The sequence below is a fragment of the Ochotona princeps genome, chromosome 5, assembly GCF_030435755.1.
Source record: "Ochotona princeps isolate mOchPri1 chromosome 5, mOchPri1.hap1, whole genome shotgun sequence".
Taxonomy (NCBI): Eukaryota; Metazoa; Chordata; class Mammalia; order Lagomorpha; family Ochotonidae; genus Ochotona; species Ochotona princeps.
This window is the reverse complement of record NC_080836.1, coordinates 52,923,818-52,950,727: the sequence shown is the minus strand read 5'-3', so window position 1 is coordinate 52,950,727 and position 26,910 is coordinate 52,923,818. Positions and strand designations below refer to the sequence as shown.

General features: G+C 44.9%; 1 protein-coding gene, 1 long non-coding RNA gene and 1 pseudogene across 3 annotated transcripts in view; 1 reads left to right on the top strand and 2 right to left on the bottom strand.

Moving 5' to 3' along the window:
• Positions 1-545: 545 nt before the first annotated feature.
• Positions 546-987, bottom strand: LOC101534269 (large ribosomal subunit protein eL28-like; annotated as a pseudogene).
• Positions 988-6,763: 5,776 nt separating this feature from the next.
• The window catches only part of MAP3K20 (mitogen-activated protein kinase kinase kinase 20), a 166,423-nt gene continuing 146,276 nt past the window's right edge, over positions 6,764-26,910 (bottom strand). For both annotated transcript variants that reach the window (XM_058664646.1, XM_036493009.2), the window contains exons 17-20: positions 17,440-17,556; positions 15,537-15,611; positions 12,545-12,695; positions 6,764-7,779 (exon numbers count right to left, since the gene is read on the bottom strand). In XM_058664646.1, the coding sequence (XP_058520629.1) occupies positions 7,076-7,779; positions 12,545-12,695; positions 15,537-15,611; positions 17,440-17,556 (1,047 nt within the window). In that variant the 3' untranslated portion in view covers positions 6,764-7,075. The remainder of the gene's footprint in view (positions 7,780-12,544; positions 12,696-15,536; positions 15,612-17,439; positions 17,557-26,910) is intronic.
• LOC131480378 (uncharacterized) lies at positions 10,567-16,251 on the top strand. The gene is made up of 2 exons (XR_009245462.1): positions 10,567-10,662; positions 16,099-16,251. It is a non-coding gene; the product is annotated as an uncharacterized LOC131480378 (long non-coding RNA).

Sequence of the window (26,910 nt, the reverse complement as noted above, 5' to 3'; positions counted from 1 at the left end):
CAAACTCTTGAACCCCATGCATAGTTGTTTTTTTAATATTTATTTTTATTGGAAAGGAAGTTTTACTGAGAGACAAGATCTTTCATCCACTGGTTCACTCCCCAAAGGGAGCAACAGCCTGAGCTAATCTGAAGCCAGTAGCCTTCTCTGAGTCTCCTATGTGGGTACAGGGTTCCAAGGCCTTGGTTCATCCTCCAGGATGTTCCCAGGCCACAAACAGGGAGCTGGATGGGAAGTGGAGCAGCCAAGACACTAACTGGCACCATTATGGGATGTTGGCACTTACAAATTAGCCCATTTGAGCCATCGCGCTGGCCCCATAGTGTTTTTCATAAAACACATTTTCTGTGAACTTTTTGAAGATGCTCTTCATTTCCTCCCTACCTCCCTCTCTCTTTTCCTCCCTCCCTCCCTCTCCCCCTCCCTCCATCCCTCTCCCCCTCCCTCCATCCCTCTCCCCCTCCCTCCATCCCTCTCCCCCTCCCTCCATCCCTCTCCCCCTCCCTCGCTTCCCTGTCTCCGGTTCATACTCGCTCTCTGACATGTCAGACTTTATCGCTGGAGACAGGCAGCTCAGGCGTTCTGGATGGGGATGGGTGCTTCCTCTTCACCATGATTGGCTTCTGGCTGCACAGGATGGAGCTGTCTCTGTGGATGCAGCCATGCGCAGGTTGGGGGCGGTACTTGTTGCTGCGAATTATGTGCCAGCTGCTGTTGAGCGTGGCCTGTGCATTGTTGTTGGTGGCGGTCCGCACGTATGAGGTGGCTGGCTTCCGCTGACCGGATCTGCGCTTTATAAGCACCGCAATGCCCTTTCCGTCCGCCACTGGCTCCACGCCCATGATCTTGCAGTGGGTCAAACCGTTGTAGCAGAAGGAATTGTGGGCCTTCAAGATACTGGTCTCTGTGCTCTGCCTCTGCGTATTCCTCTTGATGTGGAAACTGGAGCAGTTGCACAGGACCCATCCACGGCAGGTGGGTGGACATGGCAGCACTGACTCCTCCCGCTGGGGTGGCTGGAGATAGTATAGGTGCAATTTCAAAATTTCAAGAGTTTTTGATATAAAGTCGATTTTCTGTAAACTTTTGAAGGGCTTACATGTCACCTGTACTGTTTAGTTCATCTTTTTTAGTATATTCACTCATTAGCAAATGCATAGAACCTTTTCTGTACCAGATGATAGTTTCTTTGCTTCAAGGACTCAGTCAGGTCCCTGCCGTGGATGCCCTTGTTTCCTGCTTTCATGTCCCATCTTGTGTTTGTCCCTTGTTCTGAATCCGTCAACTGGCTGTGACTTCACTGGGCAAAGAGAATACTCATCAGTTCCTGTCGCCTGATTGTTTTGGTTTTAATAAGAGTGATCAATACCATCAGCTCCCCCTTTAAATGCTAATGAATGCTTTAACGCAGCAGATGCAGACATACAGTACTCTGCAGATTAAAATTGGGCACAAAATTAAATTGCTTACACATAGCAGAGGAGCCAGTTTGGACATCTTGATAATCAGCCACAACCAGCTGACAAATCTTGAATTGTCCCTGTGCCGACAAAAAGCCAACCCCGCCCCCCCCCCCCCCCCCGCAGGCACAGGCAGAACAGGCATCTGGCAAGGCATGAACGTGCCTGCTGCTCTGGATAGGAGGAATGAGAGATGCCAGGCTGGACTCACAGGGCAGTTTTGTGTATCCTAAGGGCTGGGCCCAGCAGGACCGTGGAGGTGCCCGAGCTTAGGATCTACGTTCATTAGAAAGGTGGTGTCTTGGGCCTCTGGTAGAGCCAGCCATGGAATGAGACTATCTGCATCTCCAAACAACTGTGTCCTTGTGAAGTTCCTGGGAATCCACAGTGTTTTTGTTCAGTTTTAAGAGAGACACTGATGCATAAAGGGAGCTTCCATCTGCTGGTTCACCTCTCAAATGCCCATGATGATTGGGGCTAGGCCAGGGCTGGTGCCAGGATCTGAGAAATTAATCCAGCTTTACTACACATATGGCAAGAACCCAGGAACCCAGTCACTTGAACTATCATCACTGCTACCCAGGGTCTGCGTTCACTGAAAACTGGAGTCAGGAATGCTGGGTCTCAAACTCAGATACTCCAGTGTGGAATGCTGGCACCTTAAAGAGCCACGTGGACATACGTAGTATTTCTGGTCTATTCATGACAAGTACTTATGGAGTTTGTTAGTGCTATGCTAAGTGCAAAAATTCAAAATGAAAAATGAGCTTAGTTCACTACAATGCAGAAGGCAGCTTCTTGAGAAAAACAGGCCTCGGCACACTCAGGATCAGCTTTCAGTGCTAGCTGCTCAACAGTCAACTCACATGGGCAAAGCTCACAGAGGCTGTTGTGTAAGGTCAGAGCATCAATGCACAAACACTAATTCTAACTAGTGAGTGGCTTGGATCCTTAATGAGTATAGAATTAGAACAAGAATTTAAATGATCTGGTGACTTGAAAGACTGATGGGTAAGTTAATCAGGGAGCTTTATTCCTCTTTGTGCCAGGAACTTAAAGAAAACTGTACACTTCTCACAGAGCACCTTCAAGGATGAGGAGTGGCAAGGGTTAAGTAATGGTGCAAGGATGTGAAGGAGTGAAAGGGGCCCTGCAGGAGGGGTACAAAATGGAGGCTGTGGCTGGAGCTGTGGAGGCAGGACTCCAGCTGGATCCTGAAGGCTTGGTTGGAGCCTTCTGCCTGGTAGGCAAGGAATTACTCTGGTCTGCTGGAATACATGGAACTTTGGTTGTGGATCCTGAATCTTGATGGGTAATAAATCACTTGGCCAGCTGATTAGGCAAGCCAGAACAGCCAAAGAGTGCGGGAAGTCCTTGGCAGCTGGTGCACAGAGGCCTTGACAGCTTCATCCATGGATTTGGTGCTTGCCTCACCCTAGCGATTGTACAGCCTAGTTCTAGCAACAACAAATGGGCAGGAAGCCAGTGAGCCCAGGTCCGGTGTGCCGGTTTCCCAGAGTATCCTGGCTACACTGCAGCCCCTCAGATCCAGCAATGGAGGGCATTTTCTAAGTCCGCAATGGACAGCCTCTGTCATTTCAAATGTCAACAGTGCTGTACTATGAGCAGGTTAACACAGCAAATCATGACAACTTAAAAGGTAGCTGTGTCTGCATGCATACCACAGCTGTGCCAACTTGTTGAGGTTCATGGATAAGTTACAAAGTTCTCACCAAACTAAAATAAGATTGTGGTACACCTGACTTGGAGGAGTCAGGGAAGTCACAGTGCTCTGAGGTGTGGCCTAGGTGTATTGGCTCTGGAGTAGTTTCTTTGTTTTGTTTTTGAACATTCAACTATTTGTTTGAAAGGCAGAGCTCCAGAGAGAGGGAGAGAATAAATTTTCCATCTGCTGGTTCATTTTCCAAATAGTTACAAGAGTTGGAGCTGGGCCGGTCCAAAGTAAGGAGCCAAGAGCTTTTTCCAGATTTCCCATGTGGGTGCAGGGTCCCAAAGCTTTGGGCCATCCTCCACTGCTTTTCCAAGAACATCAGCAAGGAGTTGGATTCCAAATGGAACAACTGGGACTCAAACCAGTGTTCATGGACCAGGTGTGATTGCTCAGTGGCTAAATCCTCACCTTGCACATGTAGGGATCCAATGTGGGCTCCAGTTTCTGTCCTGGTTGCTCCACTTCTCACTGCTTGTGGCCTAGCAGGACAGCAGAGGATGGCCCAAAGCCTTGGGATCCTGCATCCACTTGGGAGACCTGGCAGGAGCTCCTGATTCCTGGCTTCAGATTGTCTCAGCTCTGGCTGTTGTGGTACTTGGGGAGTAAACTAGCAGACAGAAGATCTTTCTCTCTGTATCTCTTTCTCCTTGCAAATCTGCCTTTCTAATAATAATAATAATAATAATAAACAGAAAATCAGCATTCATATAGGATGCTGATAGATGTTTCACCTATTACACCACCGTGCCACCCCTCACATTGGACACAATGACTAGGATAATTGACTATATTCATGGATTAAATATTTTGATCAGAATTAAATAAATATTGAGATGGTTTTGTTAAGAAGGTTTCACGGAGTGAATGTTATATCAATTCATTTCCTGATAAAAATGGGAAACAGCATTATGATAAAAAATTTGTTAATTTTTTGCTTTACTGATATCCTCCTCCATAGGAGCCATTCATTTCAACTTAAACAATGAAGATTTTACATATCAAAATTTGTTGTTTTTCCTATTAAATTTCACCAATTACAGTTTTGCCACTTATTTTTTAAACTTGCATGTATTTACTTGAAGGGCAGAGCAGCAGCAGACGGGCAGGCAGCTCAATCTTACATCTACTGGTTCATTCTCCAAATGTGCCCAGTATTTGGAGCCAGGTCAGGGGGAAGTTGGGAGCCAAAAACTCCATCTGGACTCCCTCGTGGACCCAAATACTTGAGCCATCACCTACTGCTTCCCAGTGTGCTCATTAACAGGAGCCTGGATCTGAAGTGACAAGGCCAGAACTTTGGCTAGGCACTCTGATATGGGATTCTGGTATCCTGAGCACTGGATCAGACACCTGCTCCTCCACTCTTTTGTTTAACCTCAGCTTCTTGCAACTAACACAGTTCTTCATTGCTGGCAACTGGCTTATTTTGATGGGGAAAAAAATTGTTGTTAACCCCTGCTCAGCTCTTGACTGATTATTCATCTTTCCACCTGGCAAGCAACTTTTGGTGAATAAGGATCATCATCAGAAAAAAAGCATACCCAACTCTTATTATTTCTTTACAATCAGGAAGCAGTCTGCAGATGTTCTGTTTTTTACTTTAACTAGGAGCGTTGATGCTGACAAGCATTTTTTTTCTGTGAGCTATTACAAAGTGGTCAGTTTTGTGGACTGTTGGAATAACCTGTTTGTGATTACCTACTGCACTCAATTGCATGAGTTCATTGAGTCATTTTACTGCCAGCTTGAATTCTCTAACTCATGGCCCAAGAAAGCAAGATGGAAAAAACTGCAGGAACAAACAGTTTTTTGCAAAGCATCTTGTAAACTTGAGTTTTCAATAATTCCTTAGCAGGACCATCTTGCTTAACAGTGAAAGTCATAATTTGTGTTCCTTCAGGACAACTCAAGACTATGTTCTAAAATACTTATCCAAAAATTCTTATCAGAGAAAATGTCTTACTGCTTTTTATTTTTGAAAACAGCAGGATGTTAAGATGGCAATATTTGGTAGTAGTATATTTTAAATTTGGACACAAAGTACAAAGGAAGAGACACTGGAGAACAGATTGTGGTTGGTTAAAGAGCCATGAGAAGGGGTCACTGAGACTCGTGAAACCTTAGCAGAAGCTGCTGACTTGAGTGGATGGGTCCTTTGCTATCTGATCCCCTCATTCCCATTTTGTTTGTACATGCAGGCTGCGAATCCAAGATTTATCTCCGACTTTGGTGGTTGAATTTGTTGAAGTCAGAGCAGCTTCCCTTACAAATAAAGGTCAGTTTCTTCTCCTTTTTTTTTTTATGTTTACTGGTTTATTAAAGGATGAAACTTAGGAGCAGTCCGATGGAAAAGATGCAGAGTGTAAAATATGGTGTAGCATGTGAACTGTCAGTCCCTCCCTGTCGGTCCTTTCCTCCTCTCACTGACACCTCCCTCCATCTTGATAGATTCACCAGCAGGGGAACTGTCCACATCCTACTGTTCAAGAGTTATTATCAGGGTCATTTCATACAACCTTGGATTTACCACCGCCCTAATACAGCTTCCCCAGCAGGCTTCAAGCACCCTCTGGAGCAGGAGAACACAGCACCCCCTGAGAACACAGGCATCACTGCTGATGACTGGTTTCTATTAAAAGAGGATTCAACCCACAGAATCACTAGTGCCTCATCAGGATTTGCACTGAGCTCGGAGAATCCGGGCAGGACAAGTGTCATGTGACAGTGGGGGTCAGTGCATACTCAACAGCATCTTGGAATATTGAAAACAGCATTTATTGGACATGCAGTAGGTTTATTCCCACCTGACTTTTTGTTTTGTAAAACAGGATGCATTTCATACATGGCATCTCTCCTTTTCTGTCCTGAACTACAGGTGGTCTCTGCTTACCCGTAGCTGCTTAGTAGAGCTGGCTTGTTGCCAGGCTGCTGCTGACCATCTAGTTCTATTTTAAATTTCTCTAACCTTTAACCTTTAACCTCTTGGCTCTACTTTCTTTCAGATTTTAGATTTCTGATATCCAAAGAGACCTTTGTGGACTTGGCTGGTTTGTTTTTATTTTTCCTCTTTGCTCCTACTTTGGTAAAATGTAGAAAATATCATTCAAAAGGGATCTGTGGGAGCTCAAAGAAACAACCATGAATCTCCTCCGAGGCAAAAGACCTTTGGTTTCAGAGAAATCTTAGTAAGATGTGCATCACGATTAACATGAAGTTCAGTAATCTTTTTTATTGTCAACACATGACCAGCTGAATCAGTTCAACTCTGACCGGGATAAAAACACAAATATCTTCTTAAAATAAATAGCGACCATCAGGGCTGAGACCAGAGTGTGATGATGCAGGCACCTGTCAGGCACAAAGCCTGAAGGGACATTCCACACATTCCCCTTACCCTCCCCCCTAAAATCAGTCAGCAAGGTAAATGATATTTTAATGCACTATTTTTGAAAAGAAAATGAATGCAAAACATTTTGTAATATAGTGTGATAATTTTTATAATAAAAACAGGATCTGAAACAGTGCCTGGCTAAGTCATATTAGAGTGCTATGAAAACAGGATCTATTGTCTTACCGTAGATCTAACCGTGCTAACCAGAATGCCAGTGGTTAGAGTTAAAACAATGGCATAACTCCTCCTCAAAGAAAAACAATTCAGGAAAGGAATTATGTCTAGTTATTTTCAAGTGTAGTCATCACTGAGCGACAACTACCCACACTTTTGGCCCTTGTTTGGCTCTATCTCAATTAAGTAATACTTTGTGATGTCAGAAAAAAAAAAAATCCCCACGGAAGTGTTGTGCTTTTGATAATGGAACCTGAAGATATCCTAGCATCAAAACCCATTACATTTGACAAGAAAAACCATCTCCCACGCAATTCATCAGAAGGTCCTTCTCCCACGTAAGTTTCCCCGGACCCTGTCTTTGCCAGCCTTGGCGGGTGAGGGCCGGAGGGTCTTCTTGCGGTACTCCACCTTGGTCCAGCCGCCATCGCTCACTCTGTTCTCCTCTTCCCCAGCTCTCGCCTCACATTCTGTGTGCAGTGGCATCCCTGGGATGGTCCTAGGTTGGCGGCGGTCACTTGGGCTCCTTCTGAAGTCAGGGTACTGTTGTTGGGTACTAACGGCAGGATAAGAAAACCTATAGACCTTTCCAGAATACCTTTCTCTTGAAGGAGTGGAATGCTGGCTTTTCCCACCGTATCTCCCCCTGGGAGAAGAGTTGAGCGAGACACTGCCACGCTCGTGCTTGCTCCGACTCCTATCCGAGTAGCGGCCCCTTTCTGAAGAGCTGTCTGTGTTTAGACTGGAAAAACCACTGTCCCTGGAGTTGAGATGTAGAGAGGAGAAGTTTTTGGTCAGGCTGTACTGGGTGGGAGAGGAGCTGCGGGACTGGTTTATTGGTGTGATCTGCTGGTACTTGACGGGCACCTGGGTCCTCCTGACAGCAGCGGCATAGGAGACCTGGTCGTCGAAGTAGGGGAAGAATGATGAGCCCAGGATGGGGTTGCTCTGGGAACGCTGCAGCGAGGTGTTCGAGGCAATCTGTCGCAACCTCAGGGTGTCTAACCACTGGCAGTCGGCACCTGCAGAACGGGAAAGGAGCATCTTTTAAGCCACATGAGAGCAAAAAACACTGTAGGGGCTGCTCCAAGAGTTGCCCTCCATTGACAGTCTCAGCGGGGTGTAAGGATGCTTCTTTTACCATTGCAGATATTCCTTACAAAATAAGGACACTTACTGAGGCTATGCTATGAGTGTGGCATCATTCAATGGGCTTCGCTTACATGATCTCGTTTAGTCTTTCAGTAATTGTCCCAGGCAGATACTGTTAAGTGAGGATGTGTAGAAAATCAACTCACTTGCCTAAAGTCACCTAACCAATAATCCCAGATCCTTCTGCATCTAAATCTCATCTTTTTCCTACAGAGTCCCCATGGTCACTTCCAGAAATTGCTGTTGCAAGGGTGTTCAGGTTGTGGGAGGATGTTGAATAAACAAGATGCTTTTTGCCAATCAGCACTTGAGTGACCTCCAGGAACAGATTCAGATGAGGGAGAGAAGGTTCTGTGGTATAGACTTGGCGGGGTGGAGTAAAACTGAGCCTGTGCCCAGGGACAGGTTTGTGAGGCTGGGGAAGAAGAGCTGTTTTGAAGGTAACTAAAGAAGCTGCACAGGTAACAGCAAGAAGTTAGGGGTGAAAGAAAATGCGTAGGGCAAAAGCACCATTTAATAAGCACGTTGCTCACAGCTGAGGTGCTTTCTGTCTCCTGCAGGGACTGAGCTCCATCAGCCTCATCCTGCCACTCCCAGTGGCATGCCTGTGCGAAGCTTGCCCTGCACATGCAGGCTCTCCGGAAGGGAGAAGGGCCTGCCCATTTCTCGCTGCCAGCAGGTTGGCCTCCCCCGCTGTTTGCCATCAGGTGAGCTACAGCCCCGGGGGCAAGGGATTTGTCCAGACAAGTGACCCCCAGGGCCTAGGCAGTCCATGCCAACTTCACTTGCCCACAATCCTGTCTTCTGTTTTGTGCAATGTGCATTGTGGTAAAACATCACAGCAAATTTCTCAGCCATTTAGAAGGTGTGGCGCGGGAGTGTTGAGTGCATTTGCACAGTTTGTGCGTGCACAACTTTAGCAGTTTCTCCATCTTGCAAAAGTGCAAATCCATACTCATTCTTTAAGATTGAAAAGCAGAGCTTTGCTTCCCGCCCCAGCTCTTGCTTGCTCGTGTTCACTCTGTCCCACACACACATCTTTCATCTACTGGTTGAATTTCCAAATGCCTGCCAACAGCTGGGATGGGCCAAGCTGAATGCAGGAGCCTGGAGCTCCATCCCAGTTTCTCACATGGGTTGCAGGGCACCAAGTTTCTGAGCCATCCTCTGTTGCCTTCACAGGTGCATTAGCTGGGAGCTGGATGGGAAGCAGAACAGCTGAGACTGGAACCATCACTGGGATTCCAGTGCTGGGCCCCTCACATGTGGTAATGTTTCCCTCCTCCCATCCATGGTAACCCTCTCACTACTGTCCATTTCTCCATATGAGTGGGAATCAGCCAGTGTCGGGGTGCCCCCTTCCCTTCACCTGGCCTTCTCTGAGACTTTAGCCTCCTGCAACCCTAATATGTTTGGTACCCTTGCCCATCCACACAGCCATGCACAGCATGGGAAGCTGGCTGCACTATGGGCTCTGGCAGGAGACTGGGAAGAGTCGGAGACAGGTTGTTTTCAAAGGGGATAACTGACTTCTTTCCTCTGGGTACTGCCATTTCTTTATGGAATCATGGAAAACACAAGGTACTAGACTAAGAGCAAAGCCACTGGGCTGAGAGTGGCACAGTAGACGGTAGGAAAAGGTTCATACCTCAATCTTCACCTGTCTGAGCTGGCTTATCTCTGCACCTGGAGCTTGCTCTAGCCCTGGGCTTACTGTTATGGACTGTGGTAAATTTTATCACAGTGTAGCTTATTGGCTTCAGGGCTTTAGAGTACCTCTGGGCAACCTGGATGGTTTCTTAAATTGTAGATTCTAAGGATCTTGCCTTAGAAGTTTGGGCTCAGAAAGTCATGGCTGGGCATGAGAACCTGCCTCTCTGCCACATTCAAAGGTGCTCCTCATCTTATGCTGTTGGTCCTTGGACCACACTTTTTTCTTTTTTTGGGGTCGGGGGTGCACCAACACAATGACTAGCTTTTATTGGAAGAATAATCCTTACAGCACAGTTTGATTAAGTTAGTGCAGGGACTCAGCGCATCAGCTGGTGGGGCACCAGCTTACAATGGGTTCCACAGCTAGGGCATTGCTGCCTTTAGGGGCACTACAGGTAGGGGTCCAGGCCCTTCTGCCCAGCCATCATGATCGCCCGCTCTTCTGTTCCTCAACTGGTTTCCTGTTACTTGCAGCTGAAAGATAGATATTAACCAATAAGGACAGTGTCCTCCAAGTCTTGAAATGTATTGGGAAAAGGGGTACAAGAAGAAAGGGAGAGAGGCCAACTAGCTAAAGCTGGACCAAGCCCAGGGTAGGTCAAGGCTGCACACGCTCATGATAATCAGGGAAAGTGGGATTACTTGGAGCAACTCCAGGGGAGATAAAAGGTTTTGACTCTTCTTGCATGTGCTCTTTGAGAAAGACAATCCCTCATTATCTCTCAGAAGATTTATGGGTAAGTAGCTGGCATTTGTGTGCTGTTTTTTTCTCAGAATGTTACCATCCTATCTCCATACACAGGGTCACAGCCTGGGACTTCCCTGCCCCGATCCCATCTCTCAGGCACTGCCTTCCATCACCACCTCTTGCTGTTCATCTAGTCTGTTGTTCTGGGAGAGAATTTTTTTGGGGGAGAAAACAGCCTAACCCTCAACATCCTTAAGTCTCATCACAGGAAGTCTGGAATGAGGACTTGGTCAAGTGTTTATTTGATGACTCAAAACTTGGATGCTGTTGGCAGACATTTTGAATCATGGAGGTAGGTAACCAGAGCATTGCAGTTTTATATATGAGAGGGGGAGAAAGCTCCCACTGCTGGTTCTATCCCTAAATGCACACAGTGGCCAGCGGCTGGATCCCAATCACTTGAGCCATCACTGCTCTTCCCAGGGTCGCATGAGCAGGAGTTAGGAGAATCAAATCCAGGTACTGGGTTTAACTAACTGCTTGCTCCTCAGAACTTTTAAGAGAAAACAGTAGCAGACAGGCAGAGAGAAGACCCTGGCAGATTTTCCAGGAATGTTACAGGTAAGGACTTCTTACTAGAACAGTCCATTTACTTACAAGTGTGATAGTAGGCATGAGGTCAGACTGATACATTCACAGAAGAATTGAGATAGAGAGAAGAAAGTTAATGAAAGCGAATTACTGCAGGGGGCAGTGGTTTGCAGACACAGCATCTGCCAAGGAAGATGGACAATGTGCTTGTGGCTAAAAAGGCCTAGTTAAACTCATGTTCAATTCTAGTGATTTTATGGAAATCAGTCATGTGGTAGAAGCTGGGTATGTTGGGCGTGCTGTCCAGGCTTCTGGGCCCCCTGGCTGGTGGACATTTAAGAATGCCTGGTCTGCTTGACAGGCTAGTGAACACAGAGCCTGTCTTTCCTAATTTGGTGACAACAGCTCAGTGTCAGCCATTTATAGCCATTGCTTGGTTTCCATGACCACCAGAGAACTTCTGGGATGACTTCCCAAGTACATTTAATTTTGAGGGGGTGGGAGGCAGGGATCAGAAAACATGTTTCTGGTTATTTTGACAGCTCTATTTCTCACGGCAAATAATGAGCTGCAAGAGGGGTAGGGAGGACGGTGCTTCTTATTCTTTCTTTGGGAGGAAAAGACAAAGCAATCCCCCACCTACTGGTTCCCTCCTCAGATGCTTACAGTGGTAAGGGCTCAGTCAAGCTGGGAGTTCAATCTGGGTCTTCCACTTGGGTGACAGGGACTCCATTACTTGAGCCCCCAACACTGGCTCCCAGGGTCTGCCTAAGCAGGAAGCTGGACTCAGGTATCTAACCCTGAGGTGCAGCCTGCCCCTACACAGGGTTTCTGTGCAACGTGTGGATGTTTGTTCATCATCCAGCAGCACCTGAGTTCTATTTGTGTTTCTGTACCTTCATTAGAGCTTCTTCCCTGAACCCACCAACTAAGGACTAGTCGAGCTGACCTCCCTCTGTTACAATCACTGTCACCACTACTCAGAGTATGTGTTTCCTATTTTCTCTTTCTCTATTCTACCTCCTGTTCCCTACTTCCCACTTTTCCTTTTAGTCTCATGCATCATTGTGAACTGCACAGGACAAGAGTGGTTCTGGTGACAGCAATGGCTCCATAGAAAGGCTGCTATCTTTGATACGTATTGATAACTCATGGACATAAATGTATATCCAGCCCCCATGTGGAGATCATACTCCATAGCTGCTCAAACTCCATTTTATAAAATGGCAATGGTTTTTGAATATCATCTATACACATCTTCCAGTATAATTTTAGTCATTTATAGGCCTCTTAAAATACCTAAGGCAATGTAAATGGTGGCAGTAGTTGTGAGGTGGTATTGTTTAGACTTTTTTCTTGTCCTCATTTGCTATACATACTCAGTAATCATTAGTGGGTTGACTCTGCAGATGGATACAGTAGGCTGATTGTCTATACCTTACCTTATGTGTATAACTTATATATTTTTATTCACCCATGTAGTGATTCATTGTCATATCAGTTATAAGTCCCTGAACACTACTCTCCACAGAATCTGTTTACAGAACCAATGCTGGAGGAGGAGGAGGTGTTTGTTAGAAACCTGGGCCTGTCCGCAGACTGGCGCTGATACTTTGGTCCTGGATGTGTGTACACCGACTTACTTGAGTCTGACCTGCTGCCAGGGTTGCCCTCTGGGTTGGGGAGCACAGTCTGAATAGCCAGCTGGACCGCTTTCACCTCATCCTGGGGCTTCGCCTGGCTCCACTGGATGGAGTGCACATGCTTGGTACTTTTTGGTGTTCTCACATCACTCTGGGAGAAAAACAAGAACCCATAAGCAAAAGTGCATATGTAAAATCCTGAGATGGAAGGAAGCCCGGGTCATGATGCCACTTTAGTTTCTCTGCCAGGAATATGATCATGGCACGTTAAGTAAAGTATTCCAGATGTTTTGTTAAATGTACTCATTGGATCAGAAGGAAATCATTAACCATTTTATTCCTTAATGGATTATAACATGTTGCTTAGATTATAGCAGTTGAAATGTGGTTGCCTTGTTTAGTATTATGCAAGAATTCTTCAGTAAGTTCATGGAAGGTAAGTATTAAACTATGCATGAATTTTAAAAAAGTTAAAAAAAATCATCTTTCATTTTTCCATGAACTTTCCAAAGTGTCCTCGTATTTGATAAATGTTAACTTTTTGTTTAATAACAAATGTGAAAAATAATCTCTTCTGTTAATTAGTACTTGACGAAGGATATTTTTCTTTTCCCCCAAACAACTTATTTATTTGAAAGGTAGAAAGAGAGCTCCCACCTGAGGGTTCACTCCTGGCACCAGCTGAGGCTTGGTTAGCCTGGGAACTCAATCTAAGTCCCCTGTTTGGGTGGCAGGGACCCATCCACCTGAGCCACTGCCTCCTGACTCCTGGAATGCACATTAGCATGGAACTGGGTCTTGAAGCCAGGAACTCTGCTACAGAACTCATGGGAGCCAGGCAGTGTCTTAGCTGCTGTTGCAAATGCCCACCCTGAAAGCAGATATTTTGTTGAACAAATGAAAATCTGATAATGTTTCTACTCTAGCTGCCAACTGTCATCAGGGTAAAGGAATGCATGCAGGGAGGATGGGATTAATGACCTGCACACAGTGAAGGGTAGTGCAAAACAGATGCAAAGGTGTTTCAGGGTCAGCAGTGAAAGGAGTAAGGACCTAGGGCTAGCACTTTGGCATAAAAAGTCATAGCTGCCATGCCATGTAGACAGTGGTTCGAGTCCCAGCTCCATGCTCATGTATTTGGGAAGGCAGCAGAGGCTGGCCCAGGTTCTTGGGCCCCCATCACCCACTTGGGACATCCAGAGGAAACTTCCAGCTTCGACCTGAAACAGCCCCGGCGATTAAGCCATTTGGGGAGCTAATCCAATGGTGAAGGGCCTCTCTGTATTACTATATTATTAGAATTTTATTTTAAAGGCAAACAAGACAGAAAGAGACACCCACAGAGCAAATCATACCATGTTCTTGTCCTGAATGCTCCCTTGCCACCAGGTGACTGTCTCTTAAATCCTACTAGCTAATGTGGTTACTGAAAAAATGCTCCTGAATCAGGCTGGGGTTAAAGATTATCACAGAGCTGGAGGGGAAAGAGAGGAAAAGAATGGAGTGTGTGTGTGTGTATGTGTGTAGGCTTGTCAAAGGCATGCAGAGGTGAGGTTAGCTGTTCTGCAACTAAGAAAAGGGTTTCCCCTTGAATAGAGAGGGCTGGCTGACAGGCTTCAGAATGGGCCAGATGCCAAGTTCCTCAGGGATCCCCACCTCTCTCGCTTGGGTTTATGCATCCTGCAGGTAACACTGTTACTTCCCACCCTGGAGCATACCTGGAAGGCAAGGATCAAGCAGGAGTTGATCTAGGATTATTGGCTTCCAGGTCAGGGATTCTAATGTGGAAAAAATTAGACCCTGGTAGCTAAGAACATCACCACGCTGTAGCAGCTCCCAAAGTCTGACCTGAGATGCTCTGGTATAGTGTCTCAGTCCACAGAAAGATACTGGTGTGCATCTACCACTGTTCATACAGTCACCAATACATTTAAGAGGTGCTGGGAAGCTAACAGGGCAGAAGAGTAGAAAGTGTTACAGTCTCCCAGTAGGGCTGAGACTCCAATTCTGTCACTGAATTCTCTGACCTCAGGAATTGGTTCACTTCTACCTGCCAGTATTCACCTCAGGTGGAAGCTCCTCTGATGGTGCCCAGTCCATGGTAAGTCCTTCTAATACAAATTTCTTGAATGAATGAAAGGCATGTTTTCTTGCTGGTTGGGGCACACAGATGTGTTCTAGGCATCTTGCACCCTGCTCCTCACAGGCTCCTCTACCTTGCAAGGGGTGCATACCCCAAGAGACCTTGTTGAATTCTTGAAAGTGATCAGTAGTAAATATGTTTACTGATAGCTTTAGTTTTTTAACCATAACTTTTAATGTTTTGTATTTTTCTAATGTGTCTTATAGATCTACCATCTTAACAAATTTTTTTAAAAGGTGTTTAATTGAAAGGTAGAGAGTGAGAGATCTTCCTTCTACTGGTTCACTCCCCAATGCCTGCAATGAGCAGGGCTGGGCCAGGCTGCAGCCTGGAGCTGTAGCACAGTCATGTACATCTGTGTCATCTCTCCTTGGTAATAATGCTTCTCCCAGGTGGCAGTGAGGATGGTGCTCTGTGTTTAGTCATATCTTGATTCTTACCACTAAACTTCTTACTTAACCTAGCCTGGGGAGGCATGGCTCTGGAAATTATTCTCCATGACCTCATTTGCTGCAAATAAATCACTTTGTCGGTCAATTCCTTATGGTGTGTTTCCTAGGGCCTGGACTGAGTTTTTGGCTCCTGGCTTTGGCATGGCCTAGCCTGGGCACTTGGGGACTGACCCACTGAATAAGAGATCTCCATTTCTCTGTCTTTCAAAGAAATCTTTAAAAGTCAGTAAGTAAAAATGCAAAAACAAGCAATGAGTGAATGCTGCCTCAAGCTCTAAGTAAGTTTATTCTATTTTCTTTCCTTCCCAAATGTATTGCTGTTCCCATGTGCCTGTTGGTTAATTTGCTCCCAACTCCCACTAAGTCATAAGCTCCAGTCTTCCTTCCCAGAGCTTACCTCATAGGTGACGGTACACTCCACAGTCTGATTTGCTGCTATGCCTACAATCCACTTCTCCATTACAAATGGAGGCTGAAAAACAAAAGTCAGGGCATTGTAACACAACCTGCCTTGCTGTAGCACGTGTCTGAGGCCTATCATTGCCACCCTCACCTGGCAAATGGGGACACCAAGTCAGATTATCACAAAAGTCACAGTGATTCACACATGATATGGCTACCCCCAAGCCTGCCTTTCATATCTTGGTAAACAGACAGTCCTAGTCTCTGACATGTGGTACACCAAGCCTTCTCACACATGCAAGCTAGTATTGAAGCATTAGCAGAGAGAGAGCCACAATTTAAGATAACCCAGTGGTTGTGTTACTGGCTTCGTCAATCACATTGCTTTCCACTGCTTTCTTCTGGGTGTATAAATGAAGAGATGGTGATGGTGGTTTCTCCTTGTGAGCACAGGATAGGTGACTAGGCCCATGCCTTGGACCCTATTTCAATATTGGTGAAAAGTTTCCGGTGGCCGAACTAAACTGCACTCTACTCTCAAACCCCTTTCATTACAGGTTTAAGGCAGCAAAAGAATGACTGTGAGCTGCGCAAAGAGAAACTAAGATTTCACTGAGCTACTTTGTTATTTCAATTAGTGTAAAAACAGCCTATGGACTTGGAACCATCTGCTCCAATCACCTTTAACTCCAATAAACTATGTTAATGTTGGTGTGTGGTTTTGCAAATATGACATTATAGCAGAAACACCCATATTTGAGTTTATAACTACATCCCATCCTTTTGCCAGGAGTAGTTTTTCTTCTATTAGTAGATAATGGCTTGGAGTTTAGGAGTGAACTGCACAGAAGCAATGATTAGTGCAGGTGGGGAAGGAAGAGGACATAACTTTCTCATCTCCAAGACATGAAAGCATTGTACATCCCAACAAAACAAGCAAAACTCACAACCAAATCATTGCCTTCAGAGATAAGGCCATTGAAGTAAGTCCTAGTTCCTTAGGGGAACCCAACAATGAATATCAAAGCTGTCTACTGGATGAATCCACTTATACACTAAAAGGAGTTGGTTTAGCAATCCTAGGTCCCTAAAGAGAAAACGTTTCTGATGCCATAGATTTGAAAAGTTCTTTCTTATGTCTGTCCATTGGGTCTCCTTTGCTCACCAGCTTCAGCTGCTTTACTGAAGCTAAACAGCATCCTAGAGTTGACCATGTACCGGAGTCACAAGCTTCAGTGACAGGGAGACACTGCTGACTGCCAGACTGCTCACCTGAAGTTGTTCACTTTCTACAACTGAAGTCTGATGTGCAGTTTTGTCCAGTTTGAGGCAGAACTGATTTCCCCCCCATGTAGAGGAGCAAGCTAGTCATTTCTGGAAGTTTTTCTCCAGCATTCGTAATAGCATGCATCTACAATTGACCCTTGTGTTACTAACATGCTCTCTGGCCACTCCAGGATTCCTAGGTAAGAATTCCCATAAGTCATCAAGGCATCAATACAGTCCCCATAAATTATATTGTTTCAGCCCTTCAAGAAATTGAATTGAACCAGGGTAATCTTCCTCAGAAGTTTTCCAAAGCAGAAAACTCCAAATTTGAATGAAATGCTCTCATCATGAGCCTTTCCTTTAACTAAATGACAGAGTAAACAAGAAATATAGACAAAAACTTTAAGAAAAATTAATATTTTCTGCAGTGCTTTTTCGTTCATAGCACAAGTGAAATTTTAACAAAAAATATGATTTCAATCTGCTAAATAAAATGTGCCTTTCAACAGTCAGCTTGAGGCTGAGCTGATATGAGCATGGACAAGCACAAAAGCACACTGCTGGGGTATTTTAATGTCTTTGATATCTGTGAATTCTAAAAAGCTTTTAAGTTGTAAATAGATCCCTACCTTTGTCATCTTTAAAATCTCTGCATCAGGCAGGTTGGTGCTGAATGTCACATCTTTTATGTAGGTTATTGCAATTTCATCCCCATCCATCTCCATATACATTTTCCACTTACAGTCCTGGAATTAAAAAGCAAAATTACAGAATTTACAAAATTTTTTTTTGCTCTCCATGTTTTATAACTCATGAAGTGTTACAGGAGTGTTTTTCTCTCTCTCTTCAATAAACGGACATGAAATTAGATTCATTTGTGCGTCTAAATAACTCCCAGTTAGTGCAGCCTTGAGACAAAAGGTATTAGTTTAGTACTGTATTACAGGAGTTGCAAACTCAAAGGTTAAAGGGGCCAGGAGATAATAAAACTAAGGAAAGTCACGCAGTTTCATTTAGAGGAGTTGTTACCTTTCTTTTTTTTAATTCTTTTTTTTTTAAGATTTATTTTATTACAAAGTCAGATATACAGAGAGGAAGAGAGAGAGGAAGATCTTCCGTCCGATGATTCACTCCCCAAGCTGCCACAATGGCTGGTGCGCGCCGATCCGAAGCCGGGAACCAGGAACCTCTTCTGGGTCTCCCACGCAGGTGCAGGGTCCCAAAGCATTGGGCCATCCCTGACTGCTTTTCCAGGCCACAGGCAGGGAGCTGGATGGGAAGTAGAGCTGCCTGGATTAGAACCGGTGCCCATATGGGATCCTGGGGCGTTCAAGGCGAGGACTTTAGCCATTAGGCCATGCTGCCAGGCCCAAGTTGTTACCTTTCAAGATATCCTCTTCAAATTTACATATAAAATACTACAGGATTATTTTCTCATTGCCACAAAGAAATGTCAAAACACATAAAAAATGACCAATGGATAGTTAGAGGGGTACATAGATGGACAGACGCTGCAAAGCAAGTCTAGTAAAGTATTAATGGTTAAGTCAAGACGATGGGTTTACAAGGGTTCACTATAAAATTCTTTTGGAGGGCCCAGCGGCGTGGCCTAGCGGCTAAAGTCCTCACCTTGAATGCCCCGGGATCCCATATGGGCGCCGGTTCTGGTTCCCGGCAGCTCCACTTCCCATCCAGCTCCCTGCTTGTGGCCTGGGAAGGCAGTTGAGGACGGCCTAATGCATTGGGACACTGTACCTGTGTGGGAGACCTGGAAGAGGTTCCTGGTTCCCGGCTTTGGATCGGCGCAGCACAGGCCATTGCGGCTCACTTGGGGAGTGAATCATCGGACGGAAGATCTTCCTTTCTGTCTCTCCTCCTCTCTGTATATCTGACTTTGTAATAAAATAAATAAATCTTTAAAAAAAATTCTTTTGGAAATACATAACCCTATTGGTCTACCTGTCATTTTCCCCATATTGATAATGACTTGGATTCAAGAAACTGCTCAATTCTTTCACAAAAGGAAGGACAGTGACATTGTGGATGAGAATGCTGTGTGGTAATTGATAACTGGGATAATGGATAGGTTAGATTGTAGCACACTAAAGAGCAGGTGCAAAGGCACAGCCACTGTCAAGCTTCTGCAGAAGATTCCCGATTCCCTCACGGGACTGTGAGCCAGTTTTGCTACATACTTGCATGTTTTGTGGAAAGCTAGAAACCTGAACTCCTACATAAAAGCATTTTTAAAAAATAGGAGTATGCTAAGTAGACTTTGAATAGACTCACCAGATAATGATAAAGTACCCAACATCAATCACTAGGGGAATGCAAACCAAAACCACAATGTGGTGCCCCTGCAAACCTACCAGAATGAGCACCACTGATAACATCAAGTGCTGCCTAGGATTTGGAGCCACTGGCATCTCATACTGTTGGTGGCAGTGTAAATGCCACAAATGCACTGAAAAAAGGCTTTGGTAAATCATTATAAAGCTAAACAAGTACTTATAGATGGATTCTGAAATCTAGGTATTTACACCAAGAGAAATGAAACAACAGTTGTCCATGTTTGCCCTTCGCAGCTGCTCATAACAGGGTTGTCCGGGTTGTCTGGAAATAGGCCACGTGTCCATCAGAAGGAAAGTGGATAAATGAAACAGCAATGCAAAAGAACAGATTACTGACGCATGTAATAACATGGATAAAACAGTACAGTGAGTGAAACAAATGTTACACCCCCCAACCCCCGTAACAAATCACACAATTCTGTTTGTATAAAATTCTAGGAATGACAGAACTCATTTATGGTAGAAAAATATTCAGAAGAATGGTTGCTTCTGAGATGGACATGGACAGTCATCAAAAAATAAGGCTTGATGACTGGCTAGAGGAATAAGTAGATGGGCAGATAAGGAAAGCATAGTAAAATGTTAATGGTTAAACTAAGGTATACAAGGGTTCACTATAAAATTCTTTCAACTTCGCTATGCAAAGAGCGTAACAAAAAAACACGTTAGATTAGAAGACAAATACTGTGTCTGCAATTCAAAGGAAACATACGTCAATACCAAATTTGACTCCTGGACCATAAATTTGCAATGTGTCTTATTGTTTTGAAGAAGGAAGGATTCTGAAAGATTAAGGGTAACGATCTAAGTGCCTTACATGTTGAAACTAGAATGTTCTCCAGGAGCAAGCCCAGGCATCGTTTTTGTGGAAGGAGATTATCTGAGAGGCTGTCCAAAACCTGCTGGCGTCTACAGGAGAGCTTCCAGAGGAATTGCAGGACCCAGCAGGGCCCGCATCTGCAGGGAGCACCTCTTGTTGCCAGCCACACTCCCAAGCAAGAGCCAAGGAGCAAAGGAAAAGGTCTATTTAATAACATGAAAACCTAGCCATTGGGTAGCCCAAGTCCAGCCAGCCACTCAGAACTGACAATTCTCTGCATATTTCTTTGATTTGGAGCCACTGCTTCCTGAGCCACATGAGCCCTGAGAGGACAGGAGAGTGGCTCTTTGGTGTCCTGACTCTTGTTCTCTGAAATAGCAGTGACTGCCTCTTAAGGCCATGGTTGAGTACAAAGTTTTAAAAGACAGTAGCTTACTTCACATAGAGAAGTCAGTAGCTTTTACAGGTCAAATTTGGGAATGAAATTAAAAGCACAGAAACCTTACAATGCACACACACACACACACCCCGACCTCCCTGTACCTCTCATCTCATGGTCCAAGGGCTCCTCCATGACCTCTGGCACCTATCAAGCCCCTCCTTGCCTCCAGCCTTCTCACAGGGGCTCTGTGTCAAGTACCAGCAGCCTGGCTGGAACTCACACTTAGGGAGCACCTATGCATATATCCACTAGGCAGTTATATTTGATACTCAAGATCAGGTGTATTTCCTTTCTAGATAGATGAGAAGAATGAGGCTTGCTGAGGGTTTCACAGGCAATCAAAGGGGGGGGGGCAGCAAGGGGACAAGGACAACACCAGACTGCCTGACTCTGAGCTGGGAGGATGGACTCACTGGCAAGGTTACCAAGCTCCATAAGTGGGACACAGCCACGGATAGCAGGCAAAAGGGAGAAGGACCAGGGATTTTGCTAATGTAGCCCCAAAGACACGAGTGCCCTGAGAAGGGATCGCTCTCCAAAAGTAGAGACATGCTGGCCCCCAAATAGCACTTCAAACCTTCCACTGACAAGCCTTTTAGCTGAGCCATAAAGCAGGTAGTCCCTGAAGCAATAAAACCATAATCAAGGAAGTCATAAGACAAGAAAGGCATTATCCACTTTGTTAAAAAGAAGGGGGAAGGGCAAGGAGAAAATGGGGAGGGAGGAATCCCTAGTCCTACAAAATTGTATCATGGGAAAAAAGAAAACATTCTTTATCTCGGGGGGGAAAAAGGCACCGAATGTTACAGACCTGGGTGAGAGAGAAAGCAGCCAATATTCACCGAAATCATTAACTTCATCTGCTAACACCCTGATGAACTTTTAGGTTTTTTCCGGGTACATATGAGGACCCGGTTGCCTAGGGGAGAAAAATCCATAAATATAGTAATGACATGTCTTCTTCTCAACGTTACACGAATTTAAGCTACTTTGAGCATTTCTGCCAGGTAGTGAGCAAGTTGTAAGTTCTTCATGAGAGTCGCCAACAGGCACCCGGACCTAAACAGTGATTACTGAATTCCACTGGACGCACTGCAGAGACTGACGTTCCTTGTACCCAACTCAGTCTCATAATAGCACGAATCGGCAGCAGCATCACTCCCAGCAATGGCATGCTCAAAGCCCGGCACAGGCCTCCCCCTTCGCTGCTGAGGCCTTTCTAGCACCTCAGGAGTGATTGGTAGTGGGACCATGGGCTCCACTGCAAAAACCATTCACTTCTACCAGAGCAAATTGTTGGTTTTGGCTTGATGGGAGGAAGAGAAATATTGGTACAGATTTTTAAATTGGTAACAATCAGTTTGGATGCCTTGAATGAAGCCCCATCCCAACAGATATAAATCAAAGGCAGAAAGCTGTTTTCTAAGAGATCCTATAGGACCTCAGGGGACTCTCCCCCCCTCCCACCGCCCGCAACTGCAGTCAACTTGGGGAACCTTCAGTGTTCTGCCTTCACAAGTGTGCCAAGTGGGGATGCAATGAGATCATGCAAATGCGGTATTCCGTGTCTGAACCAGACCAGGAGCTCAGAGGGAATCGCTACACCTGCCCCGCCCCATATCTACAGGTTCTTGATTCCAGCACCTGCAGACACCACTGCAGATGAGCACGAGTCCCTTGTATAAAATGGGGCAGCATTCACATGCCATCTAAGCCTATCCTGTACACTTCCAGTTACCTTTAGATTACTTCGAATATTGGATACAAAGGAAAGTGGTTGCACTGTATGACTTATTCAGCAATGACGAGAAAAAAAAGGGCCTGTGCCTGCTCAGTGTGGATGCTGATAGATCAGTGGCTATGAGACCCTGGGCTACTGAGGGCCACCACTGTGGCTTCAGTTACTGTATTAGAGCAGCTGGCCAGTCATCTGGCAGTGACACAGCACTGGGACTGAAGGCAGGAAGGTGCAGGGCGCAGTCTAGAGCAGGGCTCCTGTGAGAGCAGTCAGGCTGGGCAAAGCCACTCACTGGGGCAAGAAGTCTGTGGAGCCAGGGCAGACTGAGTAACTGGCACCAGGGACTGATCAGTGCTGAAAGACAGATCGGGAGCCTAACAGTGATGGTGCAGTGGCAGCAGGAGAGGGGAATGCATGTGAATCTTCATGGCTGGATCATGAATTCTAAGACTGCCCTCTGATTCCACAGATCCAGATGCAGAATTCCTAACAGGAAGTGTCAGGTAAGTGGGGGTAGAATGGCTATGATCGACAGCCAGAGAACATTGACAGGGGTGAGGAGCCAGGCAGGGAGTGATGGCCCAACATGCCGAGATCCCCCAGGAGGTGGGAGTTCAGAGCTGAGCCAACATGGGCTGTGGGGGCTAGGGAGAACAGATTTCTCCATAGTCTCTTTTAAATCCTAAACATTTCTTTGTTAGAGGTTAACAAAGGGGCTGCAGTACTCTGAAGGGTCATCTTCCCAGAGCAACAGGAAAAGCAAAAATGGCAAACAATCTGCATTACCCCGGTGAACTGATGGAACTGTCTTCACAAGCCTACACACCCAGTTTTCTTTCAGTTGCTGAAGGTGTCTACGGTGTCACTAGACTTTTCGAGCCCCTCCCTGAGACTACTTGCTGGTTTGGTGGCACATGTGACTCCACTGTCTCCACCAGGAACAACTAGTCCTGCCTCCCTGCAGGGGCCAGGTCAGCACAGGTCTTGACCTCCAGGCACTGTTACCTCCTGACGAGGTTGCTAGCTAACAGGACTTTGAAGTAGAGTTGGGCACTGCAAAGTGCTTTTGTTAGGTCTTTGGAGGGCAAAAAGTAGTTGCCTGAAACTTTCCTCTAGCTAGAAAATCTGCTTCTCAATGCAAGTCTGCAAGAAACAAATGTAATTTTGTTGAGAAGAGTTTTTGCTTTCAGAACTGATGAGTACTAAGGCAATTCTGGTGGGTGCTCAGGAGCTGTCTGGGCAGCTGCTCAAGTTCCCAGCTCACTTTAGGAACAAGTGTGCAGTTCCGGCCATGAGAAAGCATTCCCCTTCAGGGCTGTGGGGAACGTGAGAATTTTTTTTTTTGAATTAAGATTCCTGGCCAAAAACAAAAACAAAAAACTAGAAACCCTGAAAAAAAAAAATCAAGATAAAATCCAAAACAGTAGTCAGTTAATTCTAGATTAATTATCTCTTTGTGAAAAAAAAATCACTTCTATACCTTGCAAGCCATTTAAAATCCTTTGGCGTTCCAAACTAGTCATGCCTTCCCCATTCATTGTAGGTGAGGGGGGAAGGGAAGAGAGGGGAGTGGGAAGAAGGGGAAAGAGGGGAGGAAAAGGAGGGGAGAAGAGGGGGCGACGGGGAGGGAAGAGGAAAGGAGAGAGGGAGGGAGGAGATAGAATCAAGATAGAGGTAAATATTCCAAACAGGAAAAACAAAAGATTGAAGATAGCACAAAAAAATTAAACTTGAAAGTTCTGGGCAATTCAGAGACAATAAACTATTTCCCCCGCCCCCCCATCAAAATGTAATTGGAAATAGTACAGAGAAATCTTTGAGAAAGCTATGGCTAAGGGCATTTTAGAAGAAAACGAACCCAAGTTAGGCATGTAGGTTTTATAGAGAGCACCTTTACCTGAAGGTTACATTTAAAATAAATGTCACACATTTTCCGACTTAGATACAACATATCAATAATCAACACGCAGATTTTAAAGTGCACAGTTCAATGAGTTCTGGCAAATGGGTGTACCTATGTAACCACAAAACACAGAAGGTGTTTCCTCTAATCCAGAAAATTACCTCATGCACTTTACCAGGCAGGTACCCTTTTACAAGCAGAGGTCCCCAGAGATTCAATTTCACTGTTCTAGAATGTCACACAACTAGAATTCTACAGGAGGTAATGTTCCGCATCTGAGGTTTACCATTGCTCCCATTTTACCGATGAGAAGCATGAGGCTCAGAACACAGTTTTGTGGCCAGCTGTTTCATAGGACTGGAATTTAAGTCATGGGCATGTCAAGTCTAATCTTACAAGCGTTTTCAAAATTCCTGCCCTAAGCCCCAGTTCCTCCTAGAGTCAGAAAACAAGAGTGCACATACTTCCAGCAAAAAGGCCTCGATGGAGAAAACATTTTAAAATACAGAGAAGTTGGAATCAACTTTTTACGATTCAAGAGGGGCGGGGGGGAAGGGCGACGGGGTCCTGGCAGGCAGCTGACTGTAGCCAAGTGTAAGAAGTGATGCAAGATGAAATGAGAACATGATAAAAACAAAACAAAACAAAAAAACCCCTTGGTCCTGCTGGTATTAATAGTAGTAAGATGTTGACAGCTTGGGCCCCTGAAGGCTCCTTTCCATGCTTGCTATTATCCAACCCAGCTGCGGAAACCTGCTGTTTTAAAGGCAGGAGAGTGGAGCAGCCCATGACAGCACCTGGGTTATTTATCATTAAGTATAACCCCGCTACACTATATTTTATTATGCTGCCTTGAAAAGGGAGATAACACAAGTATGGTTAATTTGCTTCTCTTCTTCATCTATACAGTGTCACGACCTTGCAACGGCTTTGTCCCACGAGACCCATTTTGCAACCGAAAAAGAAATCCACAAGAAACTCTCCCGAAAAATTCCATTAATAACCTCTTTCAGCGCGTATAGGTTGCAGGGTCTGGAACTAAGAATGTTTTAATCTCTTCAGCAAAACAATGTCTCATAATGATGTACAGGACTATTGCTGTACTGATGAAGAATCATACATAATTCAGCACCTTTCACTTGGCACCACTGTGATATCCTCATTAGCCGTGGCTCACAGTGTCTGTCAGATGGTGTCCATGCGAACGCAGGCATTATATTGTCTTTGAGATGTGCAGCTGCTTCCATGACACTGCCAGTATATAAAAACATGACGCCAGTTTGTTTTATTTAGTGCTAAACCTTCCAGTTTGTAAAAACAAGGCTGACACAGAGCCTGACATGAGGCAGTGAAAATAATTAGCTCTCATTTTCTCAGCCTCCCATTTCCTTCTGCCTGCTGTGTTCTCTTTCCACTAAACCACCACATGTCAGTCGAAATGGGAGGCAATTAGTGGGCTCATTTCAGTCCCCACAACTGTGCTGAAAAGAAAGTATTTATGATGGCACAATGAACAGCTGAAAGATTAAATAACATTTGCCTTTTGAAAAGAAAATGACTTCTAGCTAAATGGGCAATTTTTGATTATTCTCAAACAAGCTTAGAGTAGTTGGTTTTTAAAATACAAGAAAGGAAAATGAGTCATTTTTAGGTGAAAGAATCAAATAAAACTTGACACAGTAATGCAAATAACTGATGTTTTATTGCAAAATATGTAAATGCGTTCTACCCTTAACAATGGCTTGTGTCTAAGGTCAGGGCAGATGGGCGCCAAGTAGACACCAGTGGAGATAAGGTTGTTAGATTGCCTTTTTTGGGGGATTGTTATTTGAGTTATGGATGAAAAAGGGACTTAGGGATGATGCTAAAATAAAGTGAAACAAACTGGAGTGTGACACACTTCCATGCGATGCCTTACGCACTTGACGTGGGAACGCTCAGTTCTCAGCTGGCAGGTTTGGAAAGGACTCTAGGGGATTTTTTTTTAAGCTGAGAAATTGGAAGGTATTAGGTATTCATTCTAGAAAATGAAGATTTTATTCTGTGTCTATGACTGGACTTCTTGATCAATCTAGAAGGTGGTCTGACCAAAGTCCTGATTACAATATTTACAAATACTTTAATGATTTTGAAAATAAAAATTTAAATATTGGGAACTTTGTCATAAATTAATTTTTACCCAGGACTCTTAAAATAGCAAAACAGCTGTTTCCTTGCTGTGTTCTTCTGCTCCCCTCCCCCATGACTCTAGAGCTAATGCCAAGAAATACAGTGTTTGAAAAAACACTGACCTAGTTAGGTGGCACTGTTTACCAGTTGGGCTGACCTCAACCCAAACCCTACAGTCCAGGATTGATCTGCTTGTCATACATCTTAGATCTCCCAACACAGTGCTTCGAATTTTACTCCAAATTATCTTTTGCTCTTAGAGCTGATTTGGGGCTCAGAAAACACAAGTCCCTTTGAGTCGTGAGGTCTTCTCTTGCAGAACCTGCAGAGAGCCTCAGAAAACATGCTTCCAAGCAAAGCCCTCCCCTGTTAGTGTCAGCCACTGTGCCGTGCCATAACCAGGATGGCTTCCACATTTTAAAGACAGTCACAAAATTATCTTGTTCTTCTCTTTCTATAGGTCTGCTTTTTTTTTTCTTTACAACCTTAAGTCCAACCTGATCATCATGAGACAAAATATGACAATATGAGGCTACAGTGAAGCAAGAAGCCACGCCAATGATGGGGACTGGAGCTCTCCAACTACACTTATCATACAATGGGTAACCAGCAAACCTGTGTGTAATTTCGACAAGCATAGGTTTTATCATGTCTATTATACTACTATTTGCTATTCA